At 46.0% G+C, this 24,524-nt stretch overlaps 1 protein-coding gene across 1 annotated transcript in view; it reads right to left on the bottom strand.

Moving 5' to 3' along the window:
- Nucleotides 1-13,574, bottom strand: part of LOC311245293 (paired box protein Pax-6-like) — a gene marked incomplete at both ends in the record, with an annotated part of 44,242 nt that extends 30,668 nt beyond the window's left edge. The window contains one exon of the mRNA XM_084335129.1: nucleotides 13,308-13,574. Coding sequence (XP_084191255.1) covers nucleotides 13,308-13,574 — 267 coding nt within the window. The remainder of the gene's footprint in view (nucleotides 1-13,307) is intronic.
- Between the last annotated feature and the right edge of the window lie 10,950 nt (nucleotides 13,575-24,524).

Consider the following 24,524-nt stretch of genomic DNA (forward strand, 5'->3'; position numbering starts at 1 on the left):
CCCTGACTGTATTACTAGATATGATACTTACTACCACTACCTTTGTACTTAATATTCGGCCACCCAGTACTCGGCATAAATATATTATGATGAACACTGTCACGTAGATGAAACGGATCCAACACAAATGTACGAATTAGAAATAGGTCTTTATTTCTACACAGCGATGGTGTGTAGAGCAAGCACTTAATCAAATCAATCACATTTATGAATGGGAATTAGTATGCACTTTTATGGCAAGAGTATTCGTTGGTATATCAATAGAGAACGTCCAATCTCTGAAGGCGCAGGCGGTAAATATACAACCTGGAATAGTTAAGGAATAATAGCAATGATACTTTAATGATTATAGAACTGGATACACTAGGGGGGAATTCCGGTCGCTTGTAAGACAACTGGAGAAGGGGGGGGGGGTAGAGTCTGGCTGTATCCGTCTGGCCGAGGGTATCCTGGGAGAACCCACGGTTGTGCGGCTCGGTGCCTCAGCGATCCTCGATCCACAGATGAAAGCAGTTGGACTCTCTGTGGGCCGGCTTCCTTCGGTCCACGATGGAGAGACGTGAAGCGACCTCGTCGTGTAGAGCGTCTCCTCACCTGTCGTCCTCTCCGGGGGGGGGGTTTTCCAACACACGGCAGTGTTGGTCTTTATCCATAGAATAATCACTGTATACAAAGCATAATCCGTGCCTGGGAAGGCGGGCTGTCGTCGGTAGAATAATCCGGTATGCAGGTCCACTCGCTCGTCGGCTCTGGGGCTCCTCGGGTGCAGCCTCACATGGGGTCGGCCACCCTGGATAAGCAGCCAGTTCTCTGCCCGAAACGATGGGGTACTGACTACGATAGTATTCTCACCGCACGAAGCACTACATATGAATAGACTATTATTAGCTTAATAGACTACGTCCAACTCGACGATATAGTGCCAAATATGACTATTCAAATATTAATATACACGATGTCTCAATACCGATGGTAGGCCGAACTTGGCCTTACTCCCACACGTGGCGTCGCGGGGAGGCTTTACGTCTGTCACTCTATTGGAGGGTAAGAAACTGGACTAAAAAGGAAGTCCTACTTTAGTAGCGCAGTATATATACGCACTATGAACAAATAGTACCGTTAGTGGTGCGGTAGCCAGATTCCTACGCGGAACTAGGACTTGTTCGTACATGTTGAGCGGTACGTTTGAACTGGGTCTGGGGGGTATGGCAGCCTGGCACCAAGGTCTCGACCAATAGTAGAATGGAGACTATTATGGGATGTTCAGTAGGCTAGAATGGATATTCAATGCATATTGTACAAGGAATATACAAGGGATATCAAGGAATATTAGAGAATATACAAATACAATTAAATATATATATATAATAAATATATATATTCGGTTTAATCTGGCCCTTCACAACACTGTGGCTTATCTAAATACTAATGTGATGCTATGAATATGTATTTATCGCTATGCTTCATCTCCACTTTAAATACCCTCCACCTGGCGGTAGCATTAGCGGCTCTGCCTATAGCGCCCTCTAGTGGAAACAGTTATGCATAGTTAGACAGTTACTAGCAATCATATATAACCTCTAACTTTAACAGGTTCTAACATCAGGCCACATTGTTTATGGTTTAATTCAGTTTTAAATAGACAATAATAAAAAGAGTAAGATAAAATAGACAGAGTAAAATAGTGCAATAGTGCAGTGCAATAAAATAGTAGAATAGAATAGATAAAAAAATTTTTTTTACAGTGCAATAAAATAGTTCTGGATTACTGTTCAACAGTTCAAAGCCGTCTTTACTTTCTCTGTTTGGTGTCCACAGTTTAAAACTTGACAGTCTTCCCTTCTGTTTGATACCTACTTTGACCATTTGAACCTCCCACTCAGGGCAAACCTGCCTCTCAGGGCGCAGTTCCCTCTCTCAGGGTGCAGTTCTATAGGCCTGGGTGCAGTTTTAAAGCCTGACAGTCTCTTGTTTGATACCCACACAGTTTAATACCTGACAGTTTTGAACCTGTAATAAAAAGCAATAGACAGAGTACAGTGCAATAAAATAGTAGAAGATAGTAAAATTATGCAACAGTGCAGTGCAATACAATAGAATGGACAATAGAATGGACAGAGTAAAATAGTGCTACAGTACAATCAACAGCGGAGTGTATTAGAAGGCTATCGTGAAGAGGTACGTTTTTAGCTTATTTTTGAAAATATTAAGAGATCTAGCTTCCCTAATGTCCATAGGTAGTGTGTTCCATAACTTTGGTGCATAGTTTGCAAAGGCTGCATCCCCGATTTTCCTTAGACTGTGGCTTGGAACCTTCAATAGACCAGTAGTAGATGATTGCAATGTTCTAGAAGGCACATAGTTGACTAGAGAATTTGCAATGTAGCTTGGTCCTGTTCCATTTAGTGCTTTGTATATAAGGAGGAGGACCTTGAAATATATTCTAAATGTTACTGGAAGCCAGTGTAGGTTAGCTAATACTGGACTGATGTGGTCTCTCCTGTTGGTTCTAGTTAGTAGCCTAGCTGCCGAGTTTTGAATGAGTTGGAGTCGTTCTGTGTTTTTTTTGGGAGGTCGTGAGGAGTGCATTACAGTAGTCAAGTATTTTTTATTTATAAATGGCCGTACCTTAGCTATGTTTCTAAGGTGGAAAAATGCTGTTTTTGTCACCTTGTTGATGTGTGATTTAAGTCTATTATAGTTTCAAGTTTCAAGTTTCTTTATTAGTTGTCATACAAAAATACAGAGTACTTTTATATAAAATGCTTCTTTCTGTTTTGCTCCAGAGATTGTGCTAGATAAAAATAGATAAGTATAAAATAAGTATAATAATGTAGTTATGGAGAAATATGCAAAAAATGTAATCTCACCAAGTCCACATGGCTTTTTTACATACAGTTACGGCTATGTTTGAAGTCTCACGGTGTTCCATTAGACATACCAATTGAACACCACAGATACCACAAATTCTTTTATGAAAGAGAGACATCGAGAGGTTTTGTTTCAGATTTTTATCATCAATTACTAACGTCCTCGTATGAAACCCTCCAACTAGACTCTGCCTGGAGGAGGGATATACCAGACCTGGAAAGTGACTTTGATTGGCAAGGAGCCTGGGCAAATGTCCGACTTACATCAAGGAACCCGGACCATCAACAAATCAATCTTAACTATATTCACAGGACATACTTGACTCCTATAAGATTGAGCAGAATGGGTCTTGAACAAGACTCCAAATGCTCCCAATGTACAAATGGGGACGAAGGGACATTTATGCACATGTATTGGGACTGCCCACCAGTTAAGACATTCTGGAAAGATGTGACCCAACAATTATCAAAACTTGTATCTTGGAATATACCTGTACACCCCTCGGTATTACTATTGAATGATGTTTTTGAGTTTGCAGTAAATCCACAGCTAAAGAGATTGGTTTTATCGGGTATCACAGTAGCTAAAAAGCTGATCGCATCACGCTGGTTTCAACCGGAAAAAATTTGCCGGAAAGTTTGGTTTCTTACATATCTCGATGTGATTTATCAAGAAATATCTACAGCAAGAATTCTGGGTCTCAATGAATCCAAAATGTCAATGTGGTTAGAAGTGGTGGAGAGAATAAAAGCTAGCTTATAATGGTAGTGTCTGGTTAGGTGCGAGGGATAATGGAGGTACTATCCAAGGTGGGGTCCGGGAGGGGGGGGTTCGAGCTGGAGCATATGTGTGTAGGTTTTTAGATAACAGGTATTAGGGGTATATCCTATATAAGACAATTAACTAAAATGTGATTTCATTGGATGTGCACTGACAACTAATGCTTGTATATCTTATCATGTGTTGTCATGTTTGTTTGTGTTTGTTTAAAAAATAATAAAAAAAAAAATATACAAAAAAATAAGTATAATAAGTATAAAATAGAGGTCAACTATGTAGACAAAAGTGTTCAATGTACATATATACAATCTACAATGCAGAGTAGAAAAGTAACTGAGTTACAATACAATATACAGTACAATGCAGAAATGGGATGAGGTACAATTTAGGTACAATTTACAATAAGGTGTGATGAGGTGTGAGTTGTAGTGCAAATTCTTTACCAATAAATATAAAGTGTGTTAGGTGTCTAAAGTGGGTAAAGTGGGTGCTGCAGTGAGTTGTTTGTTTAAAGTGAGTGTGTGCGTGTGGATGTGTGTGCTGTGAGTGTATTTGATGGTTTGTTACATAGTGTTATTGTCATTTAGCATTTAACGTCCTGATGGCCTAGGGATAGAAGCTTCTTCTGAGTCTCTCTGTGCTTGCCATGATACTCCGGTATCGCTTGCCTGACCGCAGCAGTTCAAAGAGGCAGTTGTTTGGGTGGCTGGAGTCTTTACCCATGCAGCGCTTGTTGTAAATGTCTTGGAGAGTGGGAAGCCCACCTCCAATTGTGCGTTCGGTTGAACGGGCCACTCTCTGTAGTCTGCTACGGTCTTGTGCAGTGCTATTCCCAAACCAGGAGGTGATATTGCCAGTCAGGATGCTCTCTATTGTGCATGAGTAGAAGTTCTTAAGGATCTTCTGACTCACTTGGAACTTCCTTAGGCGCCTAAGGAAGTAGAGGCGTTGCCGTGCCTTCTTGATAACACTGTCAATGTGTGTGGTCCATGTCAAGTCCTCTGAGTCCTACAACACCAAGACTTGTAACTTCGGGTTTGATCCAAGGAGTAAGTTGCCCCATATTGCTCTGTAACATTTCTCTTTTTGTTATAGGACCGACTAGTAGGTTTTCAGTTTTGCCCTCATTTAATTTTAGGAAGTTGTTCGTCATCCATTTGTTTATTGCTAAGAGACAAGTGGAAATAGAGTTAATAGCTGTGTGATTTGGTTCAGCAGAGATGTACAATTGTGTGTCATCTGCGTGACTATGGAAACATACATTGTGTTTTCTAATGATGTCTCTGAGTGGCAGCATCAGCATGTATAGTGAGAATAATAATGGACCAAGGCAGCTCCCCTGTGGAACTCCGAAGTAGGTGTCATGTTTCTCAGAAGAATGATCTCCAAGCCTGAAGTAATATTTTCTCCCTTTGATATATGTTCTGAACCAGTTTAATACATAGTCAGAAAGATCAACTAACTTTTCTAGATGATTTATTAGGATATCATGGTCGATCATGTCAAATGCTGCACTTAGATCTAATAGGACGAGAATTGAGACTTTGTTTGCATCAGAGTTTATTCTGAGGTCACTAATTATTTTTGCAAGAGCAGTTTCAGTGCTATGGTGCGTTCGGAAGCCTGATTGAAATTCCTCCATGATGTTGTTTTCTTTGAGAAACGAGTTTATTTGTATTTTCAAGTATCTTGCTGATGAATGGGAGGTTGAATATCGGCCTATAGTTAGTTAGTACATTACTGTCTAGTTTGGGTTTCTTTAGTAAGGGTCTTACGGCGGCTGTTTTGAATGCGTCTGGGAAAATACCTGTCAGTACCTGATAGACAGACAGACAGACAGACAGACAGACAGACAGACAGACAGACAGACAGACAGACAGACAGACAGACAGACAGACAGACAGACAGACAGACAGACAGACAGACAGACAGACAGACAGACAGACAGACAGACAGCTGAAAGACAGACAGACAGCTGATAGACAGACAGACAGACAGCTGAAAGACAGACATACAGACAGACAGCTGAGAGACAGACACAGACAGACATATGATAGATAGACAACCAGACAGACAGCTGATAGACAGACAGACAGCTGAAAGACAGACAGACATACAGACATCTGATAGACAGACATACAAACATAGAGACAGAGATACAGACATACAGCTGATACACAGACAGACGGACAAACAGACAAACATAGACAGACATACAGCTGATAGACAGACAGACAGACATACAGACAGACAGACTGACAGACAGACTGACAGACAGATGTTTTCAGTGCTATCAGCACTCTGACCTCTGTCATCATTTCACACTTCCAATCTGTGTTTCTCGCTCCCTCTCTTTCTTTCTCTCCTCTGTATCTCTTTCTCCTTCCTTATCTCCTTTCTCTCCATCTCTCTCTCTCTCTCTTTCTCTCTCTCTCTTTCTCTCTCTCTCTTTCTCTCTCTCTCTCTCTCTCTCTCTCTCTCTCTCTCTCTCTCTCTCTCTCTCTCTCTCTCTCTCTCTATCCCCCCTCTCTCCCTCTCTCTCAATCTCTCTCTCTCTCTCCCTCTCTCTCTCTCTCTCTCTCTCTCTCTCTCTCTCTCTCTCTCTCTCTCTCTCTCTCTCTCTCTCTCTCTCTCTCTCTCTCTCTCTCTCTCTCTCTCTCTCTCTCTTTCTCTCTACTACCGGCAACGTAGCACCTCAGAACACCCTCCAGATCCTGGTTGATGTGCTCCGTCTGCCCGTTGGACTGCAGGTGGAACCCAGATGACAGGCTGACGGAGGTGCCGAGGCTGGAGGCAAATGCCTTCCAGAACCTGGAGGCGAACTGAGGGCCCCGGTCGGACACAATAACCACTGCAAGCCCGTGGACCCGAAATACATGCTGCACCACCAGGTCAGCCGTCTCTCGAGCCGAGGGAAGTTTGGGAAGGGAAATGAAGTGAGCCGCCTTTGAAAAGCGATCCACTACCACCAAAATGGTAGTGAACCCATCTGACGGGGGAAGGCCAGAAATAAAATCCAGGGATATGTGCGACCAGGGATGCTTGGGAATAGGAAGCGGGCGAAGGAGACCCGCCGGTGCACGGAGAGAGGTCTTACTATGCGCGCACACCGGACAGGCCGCCACAAAGGAACGCGTCTCCCCCTCCTCTGTAGGCCACCAGAACCTCCTACGGATAAACTCCAGGGTCCTGGCGGCCCCAGGGTGGCCGGTGAGGGAGTAGGTATGCGCCCACTGCAGCAGTCGCGAACGTGCAGCCTTGGGCACATACATCCGCCCCGGAGGACCCCCACCGGGATCGGGCTCCCGTGCCGATCTTACCACCTATCTATGCCCCATGACACAGGAGCCAAAATAAGGGCCTGTGGAATAATAGGATGGGGCTTCTCCTCTCGGTCCGGAGGGTCAAACTGGCGTGACAGAGCGTCAGGCTTGACGTTCTTGGAACCGGGCCGGTAGGAGATGGAAAATCGAAATCGAGTGAAGAATAACGCTCACCTGGCCTGGCGAGCGTTAAGGCGTTTATCCCCCTGGATGTAAGCCAAGTTCTTATGATCAGTCCAAACAATGAAAGGGTGTGCCACACCCTCCAACCAATGTCTCCATTCCTCCAGTGTTACGGTTGCAGTGCAGGTAAGCAATTGTGAGTCCAGTAGAGGAGGAAATAATACGAGTCGGAGAATGATTGCTCTTTCTTAGTGGTGCCTTTTTAATGTAAGAACACAGAGCACAGGGAATCCAGAGAAAGACGCCGGGCGTCAACTTGAGAGCAAGGTAGATACATGAGAATAATCAAGAGCGAGAAGGTCAGCAGTATCTCCAGCTCCTTCCACACGAAACACGGTCTCAAGCCTCGACAGGGATAGAGAGGACAACAAGTGAATATATAGTCAAACACCAACATTCCAATGCGTCAATTAGTGACAGGGTAATTGACAGCAAAGTGACAGCGACCAGTGGTGACAGAACAGGGAGTGACACATCAGGAATGGGGCGTGACCAACAGTGAGTGCAGATACCAACCACCAGTGAAATAACTCCAGAATGACAGTTGGGTTCCTAAGACAGAACCCCAAACGTTACAGTATCCCCCCCAACAAACGGCACCTGACGTTCACCTAGGGGTCTCGGGATGCAGCCGCCGGAAATCATCGATCAGGCTGGGGTCTAAAATATCCCTTTGAGGCACCCAAGAACGCTCCTCTACCCCGTACCCCTCCCAATCCACTAAGAACTGAAACCCCCTACCCCTCCGCCTACAACCCAGGATCCTCCGCACCATCAATAATGCGAGGCGGAGGAACCGCAGGAAGTGGCGGGGACAAGGGCGATGAGAGGAATGGCTTCAACAGGGACACATGAAATGTCGGATGAACCCTCATAGAGGCCGGAAGGCGTAGCTTGTAAGCCATAGGATTCACCCGATGAACCACTTAAAAGGGGCCTATGAAGCGAGGGGCCAGCTTCCTGGATTCCACCCGGAGAGGGAGATCACGGGTGGAAAGCCAAACACGCTGTTCACGACGGAAAACCGGAGCCAAACGACGCTTGCGGTTAGCTTGCCGCTGAGCCTTAACCGAGGCCTTCTGCAGCGCCGTCCGCACCCTGATCCACGTCCTGCGACAGCGAGCCACATGTGCCTGGGCCGATGGCACCTCAGCCTCCTGCTCCTGTTCGGGAAACAGAGGAGGTTGAAAACCATATTGACACTGAAAGGGAGACATACCAGTAGAAGAGGAGAGGAGGGTATTATGCGCGTACTCCGCCCAGGCCAACCTCCTACTCCAAGTTGCCGGACACCCGGCAACGTAACACCTCAGGACGCCCTCCAGATCCTGGTTGACGCGCTCCGTCTGCCCGTTCGACTGCGGGTGAAACCCAGATGACAGGCTGACGGAGGCGCTGAGGCTGGAGGCAAATGCCTTCCAGAACCGGGAGGACCCCGGTAGGACACAATATCCACTGACAACCCGTGGACCCGAAAGACGTGCTGCACCACCAGGTCAGCAGTCTCTCGAGCCGAGGGAAGTTTGGGGAGGGGAATGAAGTGGGCCGCCTTAGAAAAGCGATCCACTACCACCAAGATGGCAGTGAACCCATCTGACAGGGGAAGGCCAGAAATAAAATCCAGGGATATGTGCGACCAGGGCAGTTTAGGAATAGGAAGCGGTCTGAGGAGACCCGCTGGTACACGGCGAGAGGTCTTACTGCACGCGCACACCAGACAGGCAGCCACGAAGGAACGCGTATCCCCCACCTCTGTAGGCCACCAGAACCTCCTACGGATAAACTCCAGGGTCCTGGTGGCCCCAGGGTGGCCGGTGAGTGAAGAAGTATGTGCCCACTGCAGCAGTCGTGAGTGCGCAGCCTTGGGCACATACATCCGCCCCGGAGGACCCCCACCGGGATCAGGCTCCCGTGCCAGAGCCGATCTTACCACCCTATCTATGCCCCATGACACGGGTGCCAAAATCAGGGCCTGTGGAATAATAGGATGGGGCTTCTCCTCCCGGTCCGGAGTATCAAACTGACGAGAAAGAGCGTCAGGTTTGACATTCTTGGAACCAGGCCGGTAGGAGATGGAAAATCGAAATTGAGTGAAGAATAACGCCCACCTGGCCTAGCCAGCGTTAAGGCGTTTAGCCCCTTGGATGTAAGCCAAGTTCTTATGATCAGTCCAAACAATGAAAGGATGTGCCGCCCCCTCTAACCAATGTCTCCATTCCTCCAGTGCCAACTTAATTGCCAACAACTCCCGATTACCCACGTCGTAGTTGCGGTCGGCCGGAGACAGCCGGTGCGAAAGAAAAGCACAAGGATGCACTTTCCCGTCCTTTAAACATCTCTGAAAGATCACCCCCCCACTGCGATGTCAGAGGCATCCAACTCCACAATAGACTGAGCCTCCGAATTGTGGCGGATTAATACAGGGGCGGAGGTAAACCGACGTTTGAGGTTGCAGAAGGACGACTCTGCCCGCGGCGATCATTCAAAGCCAGGGAGAGAGGCCTTAGTGAGAGCTGTCAGAGGATTGACTAAGGCGCTGAAATTGCGAATAAAACGGCTGTAGAAATTTGCAAAGCCCAAAAACCGCTGTAATTCTTTGAGCGACGAAGGATGTAAGCACTCAAAGGCGGTGTCCATGAGAGGTAAAGGATATCGGTTCTTGATGAAAACGTCATTCAATCCCCTATAATCTATGCACGGCCGCTGACCCCCATCCTTTTTTGCAACAAAAAAGAAGCCAGCGCCTGCAGGGGATGTGGACAGTCGAATATGCGCCGCGGACAGTGCCTCTTGAATATAAGTGTTCATTGACACAGTCTCGGGGCGAGAGAGAGAAAACAGCCGCCCACGGGGTAGAGAGGTACCAGGTAGAACATTAATGGGGCAGTCGTAAGGTCTATGAGGCGGTAGTGCGTTAGCATGCGTCTTACTAAAAACGTCTGCTAGGTCAAAATAGACCGCAGGTACTCCTGCCAAATCGGGGTTGGGAGATAAGACGGAGTCTGCAACGTTCACCGTCATCCTGGAGAGAGACAGGCCCCCCCGTTTCCCGAATATCCCCGACAACTGGAAAACCGATGCCCCAGAAATAACTCCAGAATGACAGTTGGGTTCCTAAACCAGAACCCCGAACGTTACACTCCAGTGCCAATTTGATTGCCAACAACTCCCGATTACCCGCGTCGTAGTTGCGCTCGGCCGAAGACAGCCGGCGCGGGAAAGAAGTGCACTTTCCCGTCCTTTAAGCATCTCTGAGAGATCACCCCCCCCCCACCGCGATATCGGACGCATCCAATACCTGAATATAGGTATTCATGGACGCTGTCTCAGGGCGAGAGAGAGAAAACATACACCCATGGGGTGGAGAAGATTAATGGGGCAGTCGTAAGATCTAAAGACCTCCGCCAGGTCCCAATAAATCTCAGGAACATCTGCTAAATCGGGATTAGGAGATGGGACAGAGTCTGCAACGCTTACCACCATCCTGGAGAGAGACAAGGGAGACAAAAGAGAAGAAGAAAAAGGAGCGGGTGAACCCTCGCCGGAAACCGACTTAACGCCGCTCCCCATAGAAAGTTCACCCGTAGCCCAATTAATACAAGGGTTATGCTCTGCTAGCCACGGATGACCTAAGACAATGGCAGAATGGGGAGACATGACAACATAAAATTGTAACCATTCCCACTCACTCCCGGCCACCCGGAGACGCAGCTGCGCCGTGCGCTGGGTAATGAGCCCACTACCCAGTGGTCAACTGTCCAATGACAGTACCGGGATAGGTACCTCCAGCGTTTCTAGAGGGACCCCCACTCCTGTGCTAATCCCACGTGAATTAATCATCCCGGTCCCAAAGAAGAACTCCATCAGTTGCCTAAACGACAACCGTCCAGTCGCACTCACCTCCCTACCCATGAAGGTCTTTGAAAAGACACTCAAGCCCCACATCATCTCTAGCCTCCCACCCGGACTAGACCCCCACCAGTTCACCTACAGAGCCAACAGGTCCACGGAGGATGCCATCGCCACAACTCTCCACTCTACCCGGTCCCATCGCTAGAGAGGGGGGGGGCTACGCACGGCTGCTCTTCGTGGACTTTAGCTCGGCATTCAATACCATCCTGCCTGACAGACTAGTGCCCAAACTCATGGATCTTGGACTAAACCATCCCCTCTGCCGGTGGTCCAAGGACTTCCTGTCTGACCGCTCCCAGAGGGTCAGGATAGGCCCCCACACCTCCACAGCCATCAGCCTCAGCACCGGATCCCTCCAGGGCTGCGTGCTGAGTCCCCTATTTTACTCTATTTACACCCACGACTTCACCGCAGTCCACCCCAGCAACACCATCATCAAGTTAGCTGACGACACCACCGTTAGGGCTGTATCTCAAAAGGTGACGAGACCGCGTACCACGATGAGGTAGAGCAGCTGTCAGCCCTGTGCAAAATCAACAACCTGCAGCTGAATAAGCTAAAAACCCAGGAGTTGATCGTGGACTACAGGAGGAAGAAGACCGGCATACAGCCCCTGTACATTCCTGGGCGTCCACCTGGAGGATGACCTGACCTGGAGAACCAACACCAAGGCGATCGTGAAGAAGGCACAACAGAGACTCTACTTCCTGAGAATACTCAGAAATTACCACCTCAGACAAGACCTGCTTGTGTCCTTTTACTGCTGCTCTGTGGAAAGCATCCTCACCTACTGCATCAACGTGTGGTTCCTCAGCTGCACAGCCGCAGAGAGGAAGGCGCTCCAGAGGGTCATCAACTCGGCCCAGAAAATCATCGGCTGCCCTCTCCCCTCACTGGAAGAACTATACAACTCCCGCTGTCTTAAGAAGGCAGTCAAAATACTGAAGGACCCACACTACCCGGGCAACAAACACCTCATACGGCTGCACTCGGGCAGGTGTTTCAGCGCCATGCCCACCCGGACTAACAGACTGAAGTTTAGTTTTTATCCCAGGGCCATATGTGCACTAAACTCAGCTAAAATTTAAAACAACAATCTCCCCTGCACCCCCCCCCCCCCCCCATGCACACACACACACACAACACTAAGGGATAGTGCAATTATCTTTTATACCCCCTTGTTTATGTTTATGTTATGTCTATTATGCCTTACTCTTGTTTTTATATTTAACACTGTGTTTAGGACTGTGTTTTTATGATCTAGGACTGTGATGGCTAGCACCTAGGGCTGCATTTAAAATTTTGTTGTAACACTGTAACAATGACAATAAAGATCATTCATTCATTCATAAATTACCTGCCGCCCCCGAATTAATTAATGCCCTGGTTTTCTTGAGACATTAAAAAAGTGCGTGACTCATCAGTAACAGAGGTAAAATGCCCACCTGCTATAACTCCCGCCAAGTTTAGCGAGCCCTCCCGTTTCCCAGTAGGCTACAGCTACAGAAGCGATGTCCAGTATGACCACAACGGAAACAACGCTTCTGTTCGATCCTCCTCTGTCTCTCTGCGTCCGACAGGTGCAGAGCCCGCAGTTGCATTGGTTCGTCACCGGCTCTCTCTTGTGTATTGCCTAGCTGATTCGACACCGGAAGAAGAGCGGAAGAGTACCTGTGACAAAGCCTCCCTCTCGCGTTCCCTCTCCCGATGTCGATTGTCCATTCGTATAGCCAAGTTGATGACATCATCCAGTTGTTCGGGTAGCTCCCGTGAAGCTACCTCATCCTGCATCCGCCCTGAAAGACCTTGCACAAACAACACACAACAGGGTATTTCCTGCCAGGCCGCCTCCCGAGCCACAATGCGGAAGTCGATTGCGTAATCTGCCAGAGAGCGACTACCTTGCCGGCAGGAGATGAGCCGCCCGCCGGCTTCATAGATGGATATCACCCGAGAGGTATCGAACACGCATCGCAACTCTCGGGTGAAGGCAGCCGCGCTGTGGCAGATCGCAGACCCACTTTCCCACTCCGCTGTGGCCCAAGAGAGAGCACGACCTGTAAGGAGAGTGATTATATATGCAACTTTAGATATGTCAGTAGGGAAAGTACGAGGCTGTAATTGAAACACAAGAGAGCACTGGGTGACAAACTCCTGACAACCTTCCGGAGCTCCTCCGTAACGATCTGGCGGCGGCAGACGTGGTTCTCGAACCTCTTCACGGCAAAATGGACGTACCTGCCCATCCTCCCCGCAGGCAGACAGGGCTCCAGACATGGCTCCAATCGTTGTTACCGCAATGGCGGCTGTAGTGCGAGCGTGGTTAGCCACAGCCAACGCTGAATCGGCTGTGGATGTAGCCGCGGCTACTGCTTCTTGAGACTCAGTAGATAGGTCTCCCAGCCGACCCAGTTCGATGCCTACTTCCAGCTGGCAATTGATGATGACCCTCAGTTGTTCTCTTTGGGCCTCCAGTTCCTCCCGGAATCCTTCTGTGGAACTCATTGTGGTCGGATCATTGTGGTCGGATAGAAACCCAGAACATTACACTCTACATGTCTCTGTCTCTCTGCATGTCTCTCTCTACATGTCTCTGTCTCTCTCTACATGTCTCTGTCTCTCTCTACATGTCTCTGTCTCTCTCTATATGTCTCTCTACATGTCTCTGTCTCTCTCTCTCTACAAGTCTCTGTCTCTCTCTACATGTCAAATTCAAATTCAAAATAGGCTTTATTGGCATGAAATATCAACGTACTTATTGCCAAAGCAAGTCCAACATACAAACAATAACATATATAAGCAATCAGAAATAACATTAGCAATAACAGTAAAACCATCAACAGAAACTCATTAGATTACAAAATAATCATTCAATCAGGTAATCATTTTACAGAATTAGCCACCCGGAAACATGTATTTACAGAGCTTGTTCTCTTATTGTATGACAACAATCTATATATTTTGCAGCTAATACTGTACTCTGACTTTTCTCCCTATAACAGCTTTTGATGATCAGGGAGATGGATAAACTGTGGATCCATTTTATTTATTTGATCAAAGAAACCCTCTCTTAGATCCTTATATTTCTCACAGTGTAGTAGGAAGTGAGATTCTGTCTCAACATCCCCCTGATGACAAAGTGAACACAGCCTGGCCTCTCTGGGCAGCCAGTTCTACCTGTGACGGCCTGTTTCTATGGCCACTCAGTCTGTACCATGTCAATGTTTTTCTTAATTTTATATCATTCACGGTGGTCCGGTATTCTGTCAAATAGAATTCTAATTTACTTTGTGATTTGTTCCAATATTCTATATAATTTTATTTTTGTTTTGAGATTATTTGGTTGGGCCAGATTGCTTGGTGTCTGTCCTGAAGCCCTGGTGTTTGCGGGAAGAGCTTCAGGACTAGCTGGCAGAGGGGACTCTTATCTGGGTTCATCTCTTGGCTCTGAAGGGCTTTGTAGTGGTAGGAGTGGGGGTCACTTGATTGGAGGTGTATATAAAATTTGATGGCTCGCTTTTGAATTTTTATAATTAGAGGGTATTGGCCAAGTTCTGCCCTGTATGCATTATTGGCAGTGTGTGAACCCTAAGTAGGTTTTTGCACAATTCTGCATGCAGTACTTCTAATGGATGTTTTTCCCATTTTGGAAAGTCTTGGTTAGATAATGGATAATGGATAATTAATAATGGATAATTGGGATGTCAATTGCAATTTTCCTTTTGATGGCATAAAAAGCCCTTCTTCCCTTCTCTTTCAGTTCATTCACAGCCATGTTGAAGTTACCATTATGATTTATTTTCAATCCCAGATATGGGTAACTCTGTGTGTTTTCTAATATGTGTGTGCCTAATTTAAATGTATTTTGTGAACTCTGAGAATCGTGTCTCCTTTGAAAGATCATGACTTTAGTCTTCTTCATGTTTACGTTCAGAGACCATGTCTGGCAGAACTGGTGGAGGATGTCTAGGTTCTGTTGTTGACCCTCTTTAGTGGCTGACAGCAGAACAGTCATCTGCATACATCATTTTTTTTACTTTGGTATTGTGCAAAGCCAGACTGGGTGCAGTAGAAAGTTCTAATAACTTTGCTAATTCATTTATATATATATTAAACAACGTTGGGCTTAAATTGCACCCCTGGCAGACTCCGCGACACTGGGTGAAGAAATGTGTTCTTTTATTGCCAATTCTAACAGCACATCTGTTTTTTGTGTACATAGATTTGATCAAATCATATGTATTTCCTCCAACACCACTTTCTAGAATCTTGAAGAAGAGACCTTTGTGCCAAATTGAATCAAAAGCTTTTTCAAAATCGACAAAGAAAAAATAAATTGTCTTTTTGTTCTGTTTCATGTGAATGTCAATTAAGGTTTTAAGAGTGTATATATATATCAGAGGTACGATAATTTGGTAAGAATCCAATTTGGCTTTGACTTAGAACACCGTAAGGAATTCTATGAGTCTGGTGTTGATGATACTACATAGAAGTTTGCCTAAATTACTCGTCACACAGATACCTCTATAGGTGACCTATTCATCTTTAAGTAAGTTCAGCCACAGTACCCTAACTGTATCTGACCGAGGAAACAGTTCAACCACAGAACCCTAACTGTATCTGACGAGGAAACAGTTCAACCACAGAACCCTAACTGTATCTGACCGAGGAAACAGTTCAACCACAGAACCCTAACTGTATCTGACCGAGGAAACAGTTCAACCACAGAACCCTAACTGTATCTGACCGAGGAAACAGTTCAACCACAGAACCCTAACTGTATCTGACCGAGGAAACAGTTCAACCACAGAACCCTAACTGTATCTGACCGAGGAAACAGTTCAACCACAGAACCCTAACTGTATCTGACCGAGGAAACAGTTCAACCACAGAACCCTAACTGTATCTGACCGAGGAAACAGTTCAACCACAGAACCCTAACTGTATCTGACCGAGGAAACAGTTCAACCACAGAACCCTAACTGTATCTGACCGAGGAAACAGTTCAACCACAGAACCCTAACTGTATCTGACCGAGGAAACAGTTCAACCACAGAACCCTAACTGTATCTGACCGAGGAAACAGTTCAACCACAGAACCCTAACTGTATCTGACCGAGGAAACAGTTCAACCACAGAACCCTAACTGTATCTGACCGAGGAAACAGTTCAACCACAGAACCCTAACTGTATCTGACCGAGGAAACAGTTCAACCACAGAACCCTAACTGTATCTGACCGAGGAAACAGTTCAACCACAGAACCCTAACTGTATCTGACCGAGGAAACAGTTCAACCACAGAACCCTAACTGTATCTGACCGAGGAAACAGTTCAACCACAGAACCCTAACTGTATCTGACCGAGGAAAAAGTTCAACCACAGAACCCTAACTGTATCTGACCGAGGAAAAAGTTCAACCACAGAACCCTAACTGTATCTGACCGAGGAAAAAGTTCAACCACAGAACCCTAACTGTATCTGACCGAGGAAACAGTTCAACCACAGAACCCTAACTGTATCTGACCGAGGAAACAGTTCAACCACAGAACCCTAACTGTATCTGACCGAGGAAACAGTTCAACCACAGTACTAAAAAAATAACTCTATAAAAAAATGTTGATACAAAAATGAAATCTATAGCCTCTTGAATGAAAAAGCACCATGACATGTTGCACTGGAATTTGCACAGTAAAAAAGGTAAAATATCATTATACCATCAAAATAAATAAACATATTGTGATATAATATTCTGAACATATTGCCTAGTCCTATTTCTACTCCCTTCATAGCAGAGACGAGGGCTGGCAGTCAATTTCAATTTAATCAATTAAAATATAAATAGAAGCTGAGATTAATTTATGATAAAGCATTCATTAATTTATCTACTAACAGGTTAGAACTAGGACAGCCTTCTCCTGCCAAAACACAATTTTCAATAGTCACTTTGAATCATTGTCCTGGAATAACACACACACACAGACACACACAGACACACACACACACACACACACACACACACACACACACACACACACACACACACACACACACACACACACACACACACACACACACACACACACACACACGCACACGCACACGCACGCACACACACACAGGATGTCAGATTAAACTGTGAATCCATCCAAATTATTATTAGAATTATTATTAATTATTATTAAATTATACTTAATTAAAGAATACATAAATAATACATTATTATTATTATTATTATTATTATTATTATTATTATTATTATTATTATTATTATTATTATTATTATTATTATTATTATTATTATTATTATTATTATTATTATTAATAATACCGGTAATAATAATAAAAATGTGATTTACAGTATAGCCTACATACTGCATTTACAATTAATATTGAAATGGATACCAACGTGAATATGATTATTCCATTGGCTAATGAAGTCCTTTTATGTTGTATAAAACGTATTCCAAAATTGCACAAAAAAAAGATTGTATTTGTGAAAGATTGAACCTGTTTATCTACTGTTACATTACGAGTCGACCTCCTGAGCCACTCTTGCCCACTCTGAGAGGTTGCAATTCGAAACTGGCCCCCGTAAATGTCCAAACCCCCCCTCCCTATGCTTGCACCTTGCACCCCCCTCCCCCACCCACCCCCTCCCAATGTACAGTCTCCTCCCCCTCGTAGGTATATATTTTCTGTTAGGATCTCTGTAAATGTCCGAACACCCTCCCAGCCACCCACCCCCTCCTAATGTACATTTCCCTCCCCCTCGTATGTATACATTTACTGTTAGGATCTGTTTAACAGTACTGTATATTTGCATATCTTGTATGTCACAAATGTCATGATTAGATTAGATGATTTGATTCGATTCTTATATCTGTATACCTGTATGTTGTGTATGTCATATATGTCCTGATGAATTGAAAATGGGGGACCCTGATGTAAACAAGACGGAAGTCTTTCTCTGGTCTGCATCCCCTTAACAATTGTGTGTATTGAGCTGTACTGTAATGTACCCATCTGTTCATAAAAATTTTCAATCAATCAATAAAAAAAAGACAAGAGTGTAAGAGTGTAAGACAATCACTGGATCAAGTTCAGTACAAACTCTAGACACTCTGAGTGGAAGACAATCACTGGATCAAGTTCAGTACAAACTCTAGGCACTCTAAGTGCTCAGTGCAATACCGGCTTCCAACATCTGTGTGGCGCTGTGGCGCATACAGTTGAATGCTGGTATTACACTCACTGAGGGACACGAAGATGTCAAATCCGATGGGATTTGGGAATCTCAAATACAAATCGGGATTGGAATGAAAAATGCAATTATATTAAACAATACAGAATATACAGAACTTCTTGGGGTCTTAGGGTAAGCACTTATTCCCTCCCACCTGAACATCAATGGAGATGTATGGGCCTTTTCAGTCAGCGATAAAAGTGTCTTTCAAGGATAAGTGACCCAAAAAGGCACCCCAAAAATTGCGCTCACTAACAGCCAGTGTGCCCTTTTCAGCCTTAGAGCACCTACCCCTCTATAGTCCTGTGCACGTCCCTGAGTGTAAGACAATGAATCAATGTTATCAAATTAAAAACTGCCTACTGCCAATGGCAATTTGTAGTCTACTGCCTGTGAAAGACTACCCAGAACAACTAGATCTGATACACATCAGCACAATCCTGTCCCAAGTAAGAAAAAAAAGAAAAAAGAACTATGAATGACCTAATGTAGTCATTCATCCTCCCTTCTTTTTGTCTCTCTTCTCTCTTTTCTTATTTCTCTTCTCTGCTGCTTTCTTCTTCCTCTCTTCTTCCATACTTCCTATTCCTTTCTTTCTCTTCCTCCTCTCTCCTCCTGACATCATTCCGTTCCGTCATTTACTCAGAATTAGGCCCAAACTAAATCAGCTTTTGTCTTTTACATAAAAAAAAAATAAGTGTATTCCTGTATGAATAAACATTTTATGAAAAAAGAATCTACCACCAACAAACGGTGTTTTTCTCATGGGTCACATAGAAATATTACTACAAAAAGGTTGAGAGTTGAGTACAAACAGATCCAGCAAGGAGGGGTATATACAGTATGCACCGAAACGTTAATGAAGTGCTTCAAATGTAACCCTCTCACTACCACACTACCAAATGGTTAACCCTTTCACTGTGACAATACAGAAGGTTAACCCTTTCACTGTGACAATACAGAAGGTTAACCCTTTCACTGCCACACGACAGAAGGTTAACCCTTTCACTACCACACTACAGACGGTTAACCCTTTCACTACCACACTACATACGGTTAACCCTTTCACTACCACACTACAGACAGTTAACGTTGTGAAAGGGTTAACCTGTTGTCGTGTGGCAGTGAACAGGTTAACCTTCTGTATTGTCGCAGTGAAAGGGTTAACCCTTTGGTAGTGTGGTAGTGAAAGGGTTAAACATACACACTTTTATCACACAGGAATCACAGCATGGGTAACTCAGCCTTATATACATATACAACTGTAGATGAAATGGAACTTTGACTTGATGACTGTGACTGGCTGACTGGCTGACTGACTGGATGACTGACTGGCTGACTGCCTGACTGACTGACTGGCTGGCTGACTGACTGACTGACTGACTGCCTGACTGACTGACTGACTGACTGACTGACTGACTGACTGACTGACTGACTGACTGACTGACTGACTGACCGACCGACTGGCCGGCTGACTGGTTGGGAGGAAAGTTGGTAGTTTGTTGGCTGTGTGACTTACTGTAATGAGGCTGCAGCCTCCTCTAGTGGTGGGACAAAGCACATCAGAGCCAGAGGAAGCTCTGATAAACAAGTAAAGAACAGAGAAGTTCAATTTCAAGTTTCTTCATTGGCCATATGTAGGTTAATATAAGGTCAACAGTACAATGAAATGTGTCAGACCAGAGAAGAGGTCAGCTAAGCAGTAAGAACACTAGTGACATATTTGCAAAGTGGAATGTTTAGGTGTTTATGAGACAGATAAGACATAACAAAGATAATATAGATAAAAAGACAAAGTTCAGATAAACAGATATATGTAGATCATATAGATAAGACAGACAAACAGATACAATTCAGATAAGAGAGATAAAGGAAGACAGATAAACAGACGTGTCACTCTAAGATGTGAATATCTATTGCCCTTTTACTGACAGATAACATGGTCTCCCACGTGTACGGCATTCTTCGTTACCATGGTGACAAAATGTATTATAGAATGTAAAATATTCCAAATGAAGAGACATTAAAAGGGAAGCCAATCAGGTTATCTCCCCCTGATGAGAGGAGGCTCTGGAGGAGCAGGGTTTTAAAGGAACCCGCCAACGTTTTGGGAAATTTGCTTACCATCTTCTCCAGAGAGAGACAAGAAGATAGATACCAGTTTCCTCTCGTGTGCGTTCAGTAGAAAGCTATCTGGCTGCATGTTAGCCTAGCTTAGCACAATGAATGGAAGCGGACATGACCGGTTAGCCTTCAGGAGAGGTGTTAGTTGGACAATGCCTAGGCTAACCGGTCATGTCTGCTGCCATTCATTGTGCTAAGCTAGGCTAACATGCAGCCAGATAGCTTTCTACTGAACGCATAGAGAGGAAACTGGTATCTATCTCCTTGTCGCTCTCTGGAGAAGACCGTAAGCTAATTCCCCAAAATGTTGGCGTGTTCCTTTAAAGGAGAGAGTGGTTCAGGAGGTGAAGCGGTCGTCTGGTAAACGGGAAAGTTCAGTAGTAATATGTGTGTGATGTGTTTCAATGAGCCTGGGTCACATGACAACAGTAGTAATATGTGTGTGATGTTGTGTTTCAATGAGCCTGGGTCCTACTGTATAACCAGGGGAAAATGTAATACGAATTTGGGCTCCTGATATGAAAGCTTGAAGAAATCATGAACTCCTGGTAGATAGAGAGACTCCTACAGAGTCTGAATGTGCTCCCATGGAGGTGAAGGCCATTCTGTGGGAGTCAGTGGTGCTTAGGCAGGCCTGTCTTCCCGCTCAGAAGACAACAAGTGCAGTTCCTCACAAACTCCTCCACATCTTTGTCTATGAGCCACCAGACTGTGTCTCTGTCTATATGACATTTACATGTACATTTAGTCATTTAGCTGACGCTTTTAGCCAAAGCAACTTACAAGTTCTATACGACAAGTCATCAGGAAGTGTCTATATGAGTCACCACACTGTGTCTCTGTCTATATGTCTATATGAGTCACCAGACTGTGTCTCTGTCTATATGTCTAGTCACCAGACTGTGTCTCTGTCTTTATGAGCCATCAGACTACAGTATGTCTCTGTCTATATGTCTATATGAGTCACCACACTGTGTCTCTATCTATAAGTCTATACGAGTCACCAGACTGTGTCTCTATCTATAAGTCTATACGAGTCACCAGACTGTGTCTCTGTCTATAAGTCTATACGAGTCACCACACTGTGTCTCTGTCTATATGTCTATATGAGTCACCAGACCGTGTCTCTGTCTATAAGAGCCACCAGACCGTGTCTCTGTCTATAAGTCTATACGAGTCACCAGACTGTGTCTCTGTCTATAAGTCTATACGAGTCATCAGACTGTGTCTCTATCTATAAGTCTATAAGAGCCACCAGACCGTGTCTCTGTCTATAAGAGCCACCAGACCATGTCTCTGTCTATAAGAGCCACCAGACCGTGTCTCTGTCTATAAGAGCCACAGACTGTGTCTCTGTCTATAAGAGCCACCAGACCGTGTCTCTGTCTATAAGAGCCACCAGACTGTGTCTCTGTCTATAAGAGCCACCAGACCATGTCTCTGTCTATAAGAGCCACCAGACCATGTCTCTGTCTATAAGAGCCACCAGACTGTGTCTCTGTCTATAAGAGCCACCAGACCATGTCTCTGTCTATAAGAGCCACCAGACTGTGTCTCTGTCTATATGAGCCACCAGACCGTGTCTCTGTCTATAAGAGCCACCAGACCGTGTCTCTGTCTATAAGAGCCACCAGACCGCGTCTCTGTCTACAAGAGCCACCAGACCGTGTCTCTGTCTATAAGAGCCACCAGACTGTGTCTCTGTCTATAAGAGCCACCAGACCGTGTCTCTGTCTATAAGAGCCACCAGACCGTGTCTCTGTCTATAAGAGCCACCAGATCGTGTCTCTGTCTATAAGAGCCACCAGACTGTGTCTCTGTCTATACGAGCCACCAGACCGCGGTGGCAGGTTGCCAGTGCGCCGATCGCTACCCCTGTGGCGTCACACATGACCAGGGTAGGGGGCGTCCAGGCTGTAGGGAGCTATAGGACAGGTGGCGATGTGAGCTGCAGCCTGGTGACCCATACCGCCCCCTGGCAGGTCGAGCTCCTGGTCCAGGTTGAGTCCTGCCTCAGCGGGTTGACGAAGGGGAGCTGTGGTATCCGAATACTGAGGCATGGAGATGGAGATCGTACTGTAGGTGGCCATTCCCAGGCAGGAGGACAGCTGGGATGGAGGCTGAGGTTCCAGCAGGGACAGGATGGACTCCCCATTGGACACGCTTGGCGCGCTGCCTAAGAACTCTCTCTCCTCAGCACTGAATGTGCCCTTCTCTGTATTTAGTGTGATTCTGTGTTGCTTGAACCGATTGAGTACCTGGGGCTAGGCGTGCGTCATACAGAGCTGTTGAGGACCCATTGTACTACCACGTCATCTAGGTACCCCAGACACCCCAGGGGTCCTGCCAGAATGAGCCACATTATCTTCTGACAACAGCAGGGTGCTGACGACAGCCCAAATAGGCCATTCGCTTATCCTGGAATACCCCCACGTGAGTAACAAAAGCGGTAAGGTCTCTGCTTTCCTCTGCCAGTTCTTCAGCATCTTACTGAAGACAGTAGACCTGCATCTTACTGAAGACAGTAGACCTCCATCTAACTGAAGACAGTAGACCTGCATCTTACTGAAGACAGTAGACCTCCATCTTACTGAAGACAGTAGACCTGCATCTTACTGAAGACAGTAGACCTCCATCTAACTGAAGACAGTAGACCTGCATCTTACTGAAGACAGTAGACCTCCATCTTACTGAAGACAGTAGACCTGCATCTTACTGAAGACAGTAGACCTCCATCTTACTGAAGACAGTAGACCTCCATCTTACTGAAGACAGTAGACCTCCATCTTACTGAAGACAGTAGACCTCCATCTTACTGAAGACAGACAGACAGTAGACCCTGGAAGTGGCTCATCAGCTCCTCAGCAGCAGCCTGTAGCAGGTTCAGGAAGTCACTCACCAGGGGCGCGAGGTGCTGCAGGACCAGCCTCCCAAAGGTCTTCGTGTCGCGTGACATCAGAGCAACCAGCCTGTAGTCATTGAGGGCACTTGGGCGTTCCCTTCTTGGTCACTGGTGTCACAAACGGGTCAATTGTGACAAGAAGGGAGTCTACAAGTGCAAGCAAATGAACAGAATACATTTTTTTTTAAATGTTTTTGGTCGATATTTTATTGTTTTTTTCCAGGCAGTCCGACTGGCAGAGAGAGAGAGGAAGTATGGGAGGATAGATGGGGGAAGACATTCGGCAAAGGTGGCTGGGTCCGGGAGTTGAACCCGGGACGGCCGTGTTGCACCGCAGTGCTGTACGTGGTGCGCCACCCTGGCGCCCCAGAATAATTTATTTTAACCTATATAACAAACACTCAATCAAAATAAACAATGAATATGTATGGATAAGAACCAGTGATGAATGCAGTGTATGGATGCGTGAATGGTGAAGTGTGGTGCGGTGTGGTGTAAGTAGGAAAAAGATAACTCAATGGGTGGTGGATAACCTGGTGAGGAGAGGAGATGGAGAAGAGGGAGAAGAGAGAGAGAGCAGGTTAACTAACCAGAGACACGTTTATAGACGGGCAGCTCTCAATGCCCAGGTGAGTCTAATTGGGCTGACGAGCCACCCACTCTGCCATGCTCCCTAGAGAGGCGGCAGACTCGCCAATAAGAAGGCAGTGGGTGGGGGCCGTCACACTGGGACCATGCAGGAGGTCTTCCACACCCAGGGCACCTTCTCCGATCTCTGGAATGATGCTGCTCCCAGCTGCCCGGCGTGCGCCTCCAGCACCACGTGGCCGGTGTCGTCTGGTCCTCTGGCCTGGTTGCTGCTGATCCTGGAGAGCTGCTTCCACACCTGGCTGGTAGTGATGGTCAGGGGTGGGGAGGGGTAGGAGAAAGCTGCTCCCTCTGGGGGTAGCGGACCGGAGGGGAGGGGGGGGGGGGGTGGTGCCTGTGAGTGGGGGTTGGGGTGAGTGAGAACAAGCTGCTGCTATCTGAGGCAGGGGGTTGTGGGGCATTGGTGCTGGTGGGTGGAGTGGTGGGGGTGAGGAGAGGGGGAGGACATTGTTGCTGGCATGTTGGGGCGGGGGGGTGGGGGGGGGGGGCTGAACACACACACATTCACACATACACTTTCAATAAAAATTATAATA

The sequence above is a fragment of the Notolepis coatsorum genome (genome assembly GCF_963971535.1).
Source record: "Notolepis coatsorum genome assembly, chromosome: 18".
In the NCBI taxonomy this organism is placed as follows: Eukaryota; Metazoa; Chordata; class Actinopteri; order Aulopiformes; family Paralepididae; genus Notolepis; species Notolepis coatsorum.